The 12,109-nt window shown below is 42.6% G+C and overlaps 1 protein-coding gene across 2 annotated transcripts in view; it reads left to right on the top strand.

Annotated features, from left to right (window-relative positions):
* Positions 1-11,750, top strand: part of TMEM182 (transmembrane protein 182) — a 57,842-nt gene extending 46,092 nt beyond the window's left edge. For both annotated transcript variants that reach the window (XM_016227267.3, XM_001513241.4), the window contains one exon: positions 9,473-11,750. In XM_016227267.3, coding sequence (XP_016082753.1) covers positions 9,473-9,693 — 221 coding nt within the window. In that variant the 3' untranslated portion in view covers positions 9,694-11,750. The remainder of the gene's footprint in view (positions 1-9,472) is intronic.
* Positions 11,751-12,109: the final 359 nt, after the last annotated feature.

Here is a 12,109-nt window from a genome sequence, read left to right as displayed (position 1 = left end):
GTATTCCCCCAAAAGCTTAGTACTGTGTTCTGCATACCATAAGCACTCACTGAATACAATTGATTGATTTAGCTACCTCGGTTAAGCAAATTGAACAATGTAGACTAGTTTAGAGAGTTGAATCATGATAGGGAGAAATTAAAATAATGCTAAAATATATGAGTCAGGACACTATGCAAATCAGGCCCTACATTTACATATATTAGTGATAAATACCATATATACATATATACCCACACATATATGTACATTACTAATTATCTTTTACATTTTCTATTCTAACCTAATAACATGGGAATTTAAAAGTCAGAACGCTCCAGAGTGAAATTATTACCAACCCAGCCCAGTAGTCCATCCTGTATGGCTGTCACCTGCGATAGCAGCTTGAAATTTAAACAGTCTTTCCTTTTCCTTTCCTTTCCTTTCCTTTCCTTTTATACCCAGTTTACATGTAACATACTCTTCCAAAAAGGCCATGATGGCATCTCCTGTAATCTCACCTCGTCTCAAACTCTTTCCAAACACTTCAAGGAGTGGAAAAGAGGAGGCAGTTAAAAATAATAATACTGTTGGTATTTGTTAAGTGCTTACTATGTGCAAAGCACTGTTCTTAGCGCTGGGATAGATACAGAGTCATCAGCTTGTCCCACGTGGGGCTCACAGTTTGAATCCCCATTTTACAGATGAGGTAACTGATGCCCAGAGAAGTGAAGTGACTTGCCCACAATCACATAGCTGAGAAGTGGCGGAGCCGGGATTCGAACCCATGACCTCTGACTTCCAAGCCTGGGCTCTATGCACTCAGCCACGCTATCACCACCTAGTCCTTACTCACAATATAGTACAAGGCTTGACTGACAAGGTGGGTATGGGCTCAACCGTTTTTTTCAAACAAAGCACACATTCCAATTGGGTAGACCTGGAGTTGGTCCTGACCCATCTTTCTCAGCTCTTCCAAATATAGCCTGAATTGAAAGAAGTGAGGAGCATTTCAAGAAGGAGGTAGAAAATGAAAAAAAAAAAACAATGTTCACCACTAGATTAAAGTATGGATCAACTACATCTAAAGAACTAGGACACAACAGAGTTGGAGGAGGATTGGAGAAGGGAAAATGGAGTGATCAAAAGGAATGATGCGCATGTGCTTTAATTCTGTTTATTTTGCTGCTATTGATGCCTGTCTACTTGTTTTGTTTTGTCATCTGTTTCCTCCTTCTAGACTGTGAGCCTGTTGTTGGGTAGGGATTGTCTCTATCTGTTGTAATTGTACTTTCCAAGTGCTTAGTACAGTGCTCTGCACACAGTAAGTGCTCAATAAATACGACTGAATGAGTGAATGAAAGATGGAAACGTTATCATGCAAAGATAGAGTGACAAAATTAGGACAATTCATCCAGGAGAGACAAAGGCTGATGTGAATGGAATTTATAAAATCACTGAAGAGTGGAATGGGAGACAAGACATTGTTTTTCACCAAATCTCACATCCCCTGGATGAGGTAATAATAATAATAATAATAATGAAAAATATGATATTTGTTAAATGCTTACTATATGCCAAACACTGTTCTAAATTCTGGGTTAGATTCAAGGTAATCAGGTTGGTCACAGTCCCTGTTGACATGGGGCTCATAGTCTTAATCTCCACTTGACAGATGAGGTAACTGAGGCACAGATAAGTTAAATGAATTCCCCAAGGTGATACATCAGGTAAGAGGTAGACCTCTGACTCCCAAGCCCGTGCTCTTGCCACTAGGCCATGCTGCTTCACATGTAACCCCTCTGAAGCATTTCATTACCCAATGGGTGGGAACACATTCATTCATTCATTCATTCATTCATTCATTCAATAGTATTTATTGAGCGCTTACTATGTGCAGAGCACTGTACTAAGCGCTTGGAATGTACAAAGCGGCAACAGATACAGTCCCTGCCCTTTGACGGGCTTACAGTCTAATCGGGGGAGACAGGCAGACAAGAACAATGGCAATAAATAGAGTCAAGGAGAAGAACATCTCATAAAAACAATGGCAAATAAATAGGATCAGGGTGATGTACATCTCATTAAACAAAATGAATAGGGTAATGAAAATATATACAGTTGAGTGGATGAGTACAGTGCTGAGGGGATGGGACGGGAGTGGGGAGGAGCAGAGGGAAAAGGGGGAGAAGAGGGTTTAGCTGCGGAGAGGTGAAAGGGGGGGTAGAGGGAGCAGAGGGAAAAAGTGGGGAGCTCAGTCTGGGAAGGCGTCTTGGAGGAGGTGAGCTTTAAGTAGGGTTTTGAAGAGGGGAAGAGAATTAGTTTGGCGGAGGTGAGGAGGGAGGGCATTCCAGGACCGCGGGAGGACGTAACCCAGGGGTCGACGGCGGGATAGGCGAGACCGAGAGATGGTGAGGAGGTGGGTGGCAGAAGAGCGGAGCATAATAATAATAATAATGTTGGTATTTGTTAAGCGCTTACTATGTGCCGAGCACTGTTCTAAGCGCTGGGGTAGACATAGGGGAATTAGGTTGTCCCACGTGGGGCTCACAGTCTTAATCCCCATTTTACAGATGAGGGAACTGAGGCACAGAGAAGTTAAGTGACTTGCCCACAGTCACACAGCCGACAAGTGGCAGAGCTGGGATTTGAACTCATGAGCCCTGACTCCAAAGCCCATGCTCTTTCCACTGAGCCACGCTGCTTCTCTAGCGGAGCATGCGGGATGGGCAGTAGAAAGAGAGAAGGGAGGAGAGGTAGGAAGGGGCAAGGTGATGGAGAGCCTTGAAGCCTAGAGTGAGAAGTTTTTGTTTTGTGAGGAGGTTGATAGGCAACCACTGGAGGTTTTTAAGAAGGGGAGTGACATGCCCAGAACGTTTCTGCAGGAAGATGAGCCGGGCAGCGAAGTGAAGAATAGACGGGAGTGAGGCAAGAGAGGAGGAAGGGAGATCAGAGAGAAGGCTGACACAGTAGTCTAGCCGGGGTATTACGAGAACCTGTAGCAGTAAGGTAGCTGTTTGGGTGGAGAGGAAAGGGCGGATCTTGGCAATATTATCAAGGTGAGACCGGCAGGTCTTGGTAACGGATCGGGGTGAACGAGAGAGACGAGTCAAAGATGACACCGAGTTGGAGAAGCAGCGTGGCTCAGTGGAAAAAGCACGGGCTTTGGAGTCAGAGGTCATGGGTTCGAATCCCTGCTCCACCACTTGTCAGCTGTGTGATTGTGGGTAAGTCACTTAACTTCTCTGTACCTCAGTTTCCTCATCTGTAAAATGGGGATTAAGACTGTGAGCCCCACGTGGGACAACCTGATTCCCTTGTGTCTACCCCAGCGCTTAGAACAGTGCTCTGCACATAGTAAGTGCTTAACAAATACCAACATTATTTGTGGGCCTGAGAAATGGGAAGGATGGTCATGCCATCCACGGTGATAGGGAAGTCTGGGAGAGGACCGGGCTTGGGAGGGAAGATGGGAGCTCAGACTTGCTCATGTTGAGTTTTAGGTGGCGGGCCAACATCCAGGTGGAGACATCCTGGAGGCAGGAGGAGATGCGAGCCTGAAGGGAGGGGGAGAGGACAGGGGCAGAGATGTAGATCTGTGTGTCATCTGCGTAGAGTTGGTAGTCGAAGCCGTGAGAGCGAATGAGTTCACCAAGGGAGTGAGTGTCAATGGAGAGCAGAAGAGGGCCAAGAACTGACCCTTGAGGAACTCCAACAGTTAAAGGATGGGGGGGAGGAGGCGCCTGCTAAGGAGACCGAGAATGACCGGCCAGAGAGATAAGAGGAGAACCAGGAGAGGATGGAGTCCGTGAAGCCAAGGTGAGATAAGGTATGGAGGAGGAGGGGATGGTCGACAGTGTCAAAGGCAGCAGAGAGGTCAAGGAGGATCAGAATGGAGTAGGAGCCATTGGATTTGGCAAGAAGGAGGTCATGGGTGACCTTAGAGAGAGCAGTCTCGGTAGAGTGGAGGGGACGAAGCCAGATTGGAGGGGGGTCCAGGAGAGAATGGGAGTTAAGGAATTCTAAACAGCGAGTGTAGACGACTCGTTCTAGGATTTTGGAAAGGAAGGGTAGTAGGGAGATAGGGCGATAACTGGAAGGGGAAGTGGGGTCGAGAGAGCGTTTTTTTAGGATGGGGGAGACATGGGCATGTTTGAAGGCAGAGGGGAAGGAGCCATTGGAGATTGAGTGGTTAAAAATAGAAGTTAAGGAAGGGAGGAGGGCAGGGGCAATGTTTTTTATAAGGTGAGCGGGAATGGGGTCCGAGACGCAGGTGGAGGGGGTGGTAGTTGCGAGGAGGGAGGAGATCTCCTCTGAGGATACTGCAGGGATGGATGGGAAAGTAGGGGAAAGGGTTGGGGAGGAGGAGAGAGGGGGAAGGGTGACTTTGGGAGTTCAGACCTGATTGTATTGATTTTTGTGATGAAGTAGGTGGCCAGATCTTTGGGGGTGAGAGATGAGGGAGGGTGAGGAACAGGGGGCCTAAGGAGAGAGTTAAGGGTACGGAACAATTGGCGGGGGTGACTGGCATCGGTGTCGATGAGGGAGGAGAAGAAGTGCCCCAGGGACTTGCAGGAGTAAAAATGATTTGCATAACTTTGTAGAAAAGAGGACCACTGTGGGTTACTAGAGAGGAACTTAGGGATGTAGATGGTAAAGGAAGGATATTAAAAAGTCCCTCCCTAAGAGGACTAACCAGGATTGGTGAATGTTTATTCTTTTTCTTAAAATCTCCAGGAATATATACTTCAAAGCTGATGTTCATGACCAGATCCTCCTAATGTCTAACTGAAATCTCTCCTGCTTTATTTTAAATCCATATCCTCATTTTTGGCCTCAGAGAACCACTGAATAGCATCATCCTGATGAAAACTCTTTTTATACTTGATGACAGTGTAAATCAGTGTAGTACAGTGGAAAAACATGGATCTGAGAATCAGAGTACCTGGTTTCTAATCTTGGCTTCCACCACTTGTTTGCTGTGTGACCTTGGACAAGTCACTTAACTTCTCTGTGCCTCAGTTACTTCATCTGTAAAATGGGGATTAAATCCCTCTCCCTCTGACTTAGACTGTGAGCCCCATGTGTGACAGGGACTACATCCATCCTGATTATTGTGTGTCTACCCCAATTCTTATAACAGGGTTTGATTCATTTTATTATTATTAAGTGCCATCGAATCATTTCCAATTCATAGCGACTCCATGGATATACTTTCTCCAGAACATCCTGTTCTCCACCATAATCCTCAACCTTTCTAATGGTTCTGCTGTTATTGTTGTTATGGTTTCTATCCATCTAGCTGCTGGTCTGCCTCTTCCACGTTTTCTTTGACTTAATTAGTCCTCCTGATTTTGAGTCCAAAATATGCTAAGCTAAGTCAAGTCATTTGGCCTTCCAAAGACCACTTTAGATTAATTTGCTCCCAAATCCATTTGTTTGTTTTTCAGGCAGTCCATGATATTAGCAAAAGCCTTCTCCAACACCACATTTCAAAAGAATCGATGTTTTTTCTATCCTGCTTTTTCACTGTCCAGGTTTCAGATACATACATTGTCACTGGAAACACCATAGAGTTGATAATTTGTATTTTTGTAGCAATTGTTACTTCAGCACATTTCATGACTTTTTCTAGGCTCTGCATAGCAGATCTTCCTAACATTAATCTTTGGCAAATTTCTTGGCTATTAATTCCTTTATTATTGATTATCGATCCCAGGAGAGAAAGGCTGTCAACTATTTCAGTCTTCTCTCCTTCCACTACAAATGTGTTAAAACTTCCAGTGGTCATGATCTTTGTTTTCTTGACCTTTAAATATAGGCCCATCTTTTTGCTCTATTCCTTAACTTTTAATAATAAGCCCTTCAAACTTTCTTCACTTTCTGCAAGTATGGTTGTATCATCAGCATAATGAAAGTTGTTAGTAAGCACTTCATAAACACCTTAAAAAAATGAGGATGTCAACCATTACTCTTTTCTTCTCCAAGCTAATTGCCCAATTTCTGTAAATTTTCCCCTCGGACATATTATCTTCCCCTCTAATGCTCCTGTGTCAGTCTCCTGAAATCAGGTATTCCCTTCAAATACTGTTGTAGTCTTTTAAATATTTGGTAACCACTGGAATTGTGTTTATCATCTGAAATTGAGTTTCGGTTTCTTGAAATCTTGGAATTCCTCTGAGATTGTATGCACATCTCCTAAAATATAGTTAAGCCTTCTGGAATCTTCTTCTCCTGGAATGTCCTGAACCTCTTAAAACTTTATTTCAGTTTTTGAAAGTTTTATGAGTCCCTGAAAAATCTCACTATGGACTCCTGAAATCTTGTGAGCTTTGGACACTGTCCTGAACATTTCCCACCATCCAATAAGGCATCACAAAGCTACTGAAGCTGACTATAAGAAAACAGACAAAACAAAGAAGTCTGTGCCTATAGTTTCAAACTTTCCTGTTTCTCTCCCCCTATAACTCCCTCCCATTTTAAAACAACCATTTATCATCTAACTGCCTAATAGGTACCAGTTCAAACTATTGCACTAGATTTTTAGGTTGAACTACTGAGGAAGAAACAGTTGATTTCTTAAATAAAGTTTTCCCTATAAGAACTGATTTTTCCCCCCTAAAGTACTTCACAATGTTCTGTCATAAAATTATCTTTTCCCATTTCACTGGAATATTGAGGATATGCAATTTGATTTCTCATTCTAGTCATCTGGCCTGAGGTGATCCCTTTGTTTCTGATTACTTCACTATCATTAGTAATTGGCTGCCTAATGAAATTTTGTAACTAAATACCGACAAAGCTAACTCTATGTGAGATTTGTTTCAGGCAAAATGCTTTTGAAAGTGAATAGATAACATTTGGAGTTCAAGGTTTGGGGCTTTGTGGGAAAACCAAACACTTGCATAATTGCAAGCCTGATGAAATCCCTCCCACATAGACAGTCTGAAGAGCCCACCACACTCTCCCAGTGCTCAAGTGTCTGTCTTCAGCTTCAGTGAAATCACAAATCCTCAGGGACTTTGAGAAATATTTTCCTTGAGTCTTAGGTTAACTGCTTTCAGCCACTTTTGAGGGAAGAGGGGAATTTAAAAGCCTGTGTTTATCAACTTTAAGTGGCAGTGAACTCTATTCTCAGAACTTAATGATGATCTGAGTCAAAATCAGTTGCAATTTGAAAGCAAGCACCCTCCTTTCCCATCCTTATTTGGGTCAGCAGATGATTATCAAGTGCAGCTCAGAAGTTTCTGGACCCCCTTAATCCCTATCCAGTGACCATATTGGTGTCTTCGAGAATCCAAAACAAAATAATTGGCCTTTTAGATCTCAAAGGAATTACCACTGAAGCGCCAGCATTCTTCAGGGAGTGGATCTATTCTGAAACCATTATATGGTCCATTCTCCCACAGTGGGTGCTTTTCAATGTGCATTGTAGATAGAAGGCTTTGGAGAAATTAGGGAACATTTTTTCAGACACTATGGATCTTTCTGGCTGGACCTGGTGCTCTATCAAAAGAAACAGTTGTTAGACAGTCATGAGACTTCATTGTGAGGCTCTACAAGACCTCACATTCATTCACTGAATAGTATTTATTGAGCGCTTACTATGTGCAGAACACTGTACTAAGCTCTTGGAATGTACCAATCGGTAACAGATAGAGACAGTCCCTGCCCTTTGACGGGTTTACAGTCTAATCGGGGGAGACAGGCAGACAAAAACAATGGCAATAAATAGAATCAAGGGGAAGAGCATCTCATTAAAGCAATACCAAATAAATAGAATCAGGGTGATGTACATCTCACTGACAAAATAAATAGGGTAATGAAGATATATACAGTTGAGCGGACGAGTACAGTACTGAGGGGATGGGATGGGAGGGGGGAGGAACAGAGGGAAAGGGGGAGAAGAGGGTTTAGCTGCGGAGAGGTGAAAGGGGGGGTATAGGGAGCAGAGGGAAAAGGGGAGCTCAGTCTGGGAAGGCCTCTTGGAGGAGGTGAGCTTTAAGTAGGGTTTTGAAGAGGGGAAGAGAATTAGTTTGGTGGAGGTGAGGAGGGAGGGCATTCCAGGACCGCGGGAGGATGTGGCCCAGGGGTCGCCAGCGGGATAGGCGAGAACGGGGGATGGTGAGGAGGTGGGCGGTAGAGGAGCGGAGCGTGCGGGGTGGGCAGTAGAAAGAGAAAAGGGAGGAGAGGTAGGAAGGGGCAAGGTGATGGAGAGCCTTAAAGCCTAGAGTGAGAAGTTTTTTTTTGTGTGGAGGTTGATAGGCAACCACTGGAGGTTTTTAAGAAGGAGAGTGACATGCCCGGAGCGTTTCTGCAGGAAGATGAACCTGGCAGTGAAGTGAAGAATAGATTGGAGCGGGGAGAGAGAGGAGGAAGCGAGATCAGAGAGAAGGCTGACACAGTAGTCTAGCCGGGATATTACAAGAGCCTGTATGAGAAGCAGCATGGTGTAGTGCACAGGCTTGGGAGTCAGAAGGTCGTGAGTTTAATTCCCAGCTCCACCACTTGTCTGCTGTGTGGCCCTGGGCTAGTCACTTCACTTTTCTGTGCCTGTTACCTCATCTGTAAAATGGGGATTAAGACTAGGAATCCAGTGAGGGACAGGGACTATGTCCAACTCGATTTGTCTGTATTCCCCCAGTGCTTAGTACAGTGTCTGGTACATAGTAAACATTTAACAAATACCACAGTTTTATTATCATTATTATTATTATTACTCACCCTACTCTTCATTGCAGACACAGTCATTAACCAGTCAATCAGTAGTATTTATTGAGTGCTTACTAGGTGCTGAGTACAGTATTAGGTGCTTGGGAGAAAAAAAGCACCGATTGGATATGGAGGAAAAGACTTCACATTGTTCATTTCTATTATGAGCCCCATGTAAACATGGCATCACAGAGGTCAATTTATAGTTCCGCTTCTATTCTTTATCTACATCCGATCCACTGGAGAACTCATTTGCTACCTTGGCTTCAACTGTCGTCTCTATGATTCCCAAATCGACATCTCCAGAACTGATCTCTCTTCTTTTCTGGAGTCTAACATTTCCTCCTGTGTTCAAGAAGTGTCTACTTGGCTGGCCTGCTGATACCACAAACAACATCTCCAAACACCTCCTTATCTTCCCACTGAAACCCTGTCCTCCCTCTGACTTTCCCAGCATTGTGGATAGTACCACCATCCTTCCAGAGAAGCAGCATGGCTCAGAGGAAAGAGCATGGGATTGGGAGTCAGAGGTCATGGGTTTGAATCCTGGCTCTGCCACTTGTCAGCTGTGTGACTGTGGGCAAGTCACTTAACCTCTCTGTGCCTCAGTTACCTCATTTGTAAAATGGGAATTTAAGACTGTGAGCCTCATGTGGGACAACCTGATTACCTTGTATCTACCCCAGCACTTAGAACAGTGCTCTGCACATAGTAAGTGCCTACTCTAGATGAAGAAACATGTCCACAGGGAGAGTGAAGTCCTTCTGATGTTTCTTTACAGGTATCCTGTTCTCTCTGGTGGTGCTGTTGTATGTCATCTGGATTCAGGCTGTGGCTGATATGGAAAGCTACATAGCCATGAAGAGGAAAGACTGCCTAGAATTCTCCATCTCCATCCAGTATGGCTGGTCTTTCATGTTGGCTCCAGTGGGAATATTTTTTTCTCTGTTTGCAGGATTGCTGTTCCTACTTGTTGGGCGGCACATTTACATACATCACTAGTCTTACCCACTCCTTTAAGTAGGGTTGTGCCAATCTTGGAAATTTTCACTGAAGCATAATTTTTACATGGTGTTAAAATTAACCCAGGTTAGTGTTGATTAGTATAATTGTGTAGCTCTTTTAACTGAGTCATTTGACTGATTCTGCTTTCTTTTAGACAATAAGATCCCAGATTTCCTCTAGAGAAGATGTCTATTGATACTTTCAGGATCTAATCATTAAAAAAAATTAGATATAGATGGCAAATGATCCTCCTAAAAGCACTGGGTCTCATGTCTATTCCAATGGACTTATCCAAACAAGGACACTTACTATTGACAGAGTTTATTAGGAGCCTACTGTGTGCAAAGAACTGCACAAGGCACTTAGCAAAATCAACACAGGAGTCTTACAGGGTTCCTAAGACTGCCTTTGGTATTCATTTCTTCTATAAAGCCACTCGAGAGAATGGTTTACTATATGGTAAACAACATTTAATAGAGAAGTGAGATTCCCTCCTGCCCCTCTCCACCCACATATACTTATATACATAGACACTGACCTGTTTTTGTTCTCATATGAACTCATTCTTCAGGACTTAAAAATAGAGCACAGTTGTTCTCATAGAAGTACATCTGCAAGGTCCCTTGGAAGATCATACAGTAGTGGTAGTTCATTTCTAACATGCACATATGCAATTTCATTTATAATATAGTATATGTTGCTTTTAGTAAACTTCTGAAACTAAGATGTAGTCATTTGATTTTCGCATGTTTAGGTAACATAAGTAAGGTTTTCAACAAGTTGTAAAGTCAAAATTAAAATGGCATAGAATTTTAAAATCAATTGAGTTGAAGCATTAAGATGTAACATTCAGTTCTCTTTTTAAAACTATTTTGTAACTTCAGACCTTAACTAAGGACATGACAATTTTTAGTAGATTTTTAATATCCATTTAGAGAAAGTATAGAACTAAATAACTGAACAGAGAAGATGTATGAATTGTATTGATGGAATGTTATTTTAATATTGAATAAACTATAACCTTTCCAAATATTTGTATAGCACACCCGTAATATGCTTGCTTAGCTATCAGTAGGAAAGTAATTATTACCCTAAACTCATTTCTCCCACTCTCCTCCCTCTCTTAAAATTCTTCTGAGTTTGAAGCCCCATTATTTCTGTCTCATTTTCTTTATCCACAAAATGGGGATTCCAGAATCTTTTTTTTTTCTAAACCACTCTCTGACAGCTTAGAAAAAATGGAACTCTGCGGCAGAACAGGGTTCCCTGACGTGATTTGGGTGGAGTGAAAATTTCTGCTCTTAGTATGTTTCCTTGCTCTTGGCTGGAGTACTGATTGAAATCAAATCCATCTGAGAGGCCTGGGCATTTGCACATTGGTGTTTGATGGGGAATACAGAGACAGAATATTGGCTTTGTTCAATGCCCGGTGCTTCGTTCCACAGCTGTTATTAATAGTCATGGCATCTCCAAGAGGCCAGAACAGAATGACCACCTAGAAGATGTGGTGGAGTGGATTGTCTTGTATCTAATCCAGCAGTTCTTGTGATTGAAATATTGCCAATATTTTCTCTGCTTTTGATTTGATTTTCCACTAAACTCTGTTTAAGCAGTTCAATGTAAAAAGACTGAGGTGAATCAGCAGAAGCTGAAGTCCTGACAGAATCCCGATAATTTTTTAGTGATAGCCAGGACCCACCCATAATCCCCAAGAGATGTTCAAAGGTCTCTTAAGAATGTGTTCTCACGTTGCTTCAACAGATGCATTTTTCCAAGGGACTATTTTTCTTCCAAGGTTTTTATTGCTTTATACTTATTTGTTTTCTGGAAATTAATAATCAGTTCCATTAAACATATCGAATGTAATGTTGAACTACAGAATGCTATTAAGACTACCAAGCCATGTTAGCTGTATCTGATTAGTTTACATCAACTGTAAATACAACTCCTTTTTGTAGACCTTTGGAATCTAGCCTTTCTCTGATGTACTGTATGTCATTTAAATCCCAGCTACAAGCTGCCTTTAGTAAAGATTTGAATATTTATAACTTTCAGATGGTTATCCTCACTTTCTAACACATTTATGCTGGGACCAGACATCCACCGCCAAGCAATTGGCTGGATGTTTGATATGCATGCCATTTTCCCACAGAGCCGTGCTTTGGAAATATTCGAGAGTTGTAACGCATCAATCACATTAATTTCAAACACATTCCCTGATCTTCTGGCAGCACCAGAAGGGTAAAGGAGCAGTGGTAAGGAGCCTGTGATAACTAAATGAGCACATTATTCTCTTTGGACCATTAGAAGATGTTATGCCTTGCTGCTGGGCTTTGTTCCTGGGTCAGCACTGCTTTCTCACTTTGTAAAATATTCTATCTCCAGGGTCAACAGGAAGTTGAGATGGTAAAGA

Source organism: Ornithorhynchus anatinus, chromosome 2, assembly GCF_004115215.2.
Source record: "Ornithorhynchus anatinus isolate Pmale09 chromosome 2, mOrnAna1.pri.v4, whole genome shotgun sequence".
In the NCBI taxonomy this organism is placed as follows: domain Eukaryota; kingdom Metazoa; phylum Chordata; class Mammalia; order Monotremata; family Ornithorhynchidae; genus Ornithorhynchus; species Ornithorhynchus anatinus.
This window is presented reverse-complemented; position numbering and strand designations above follow the sequence as displayed.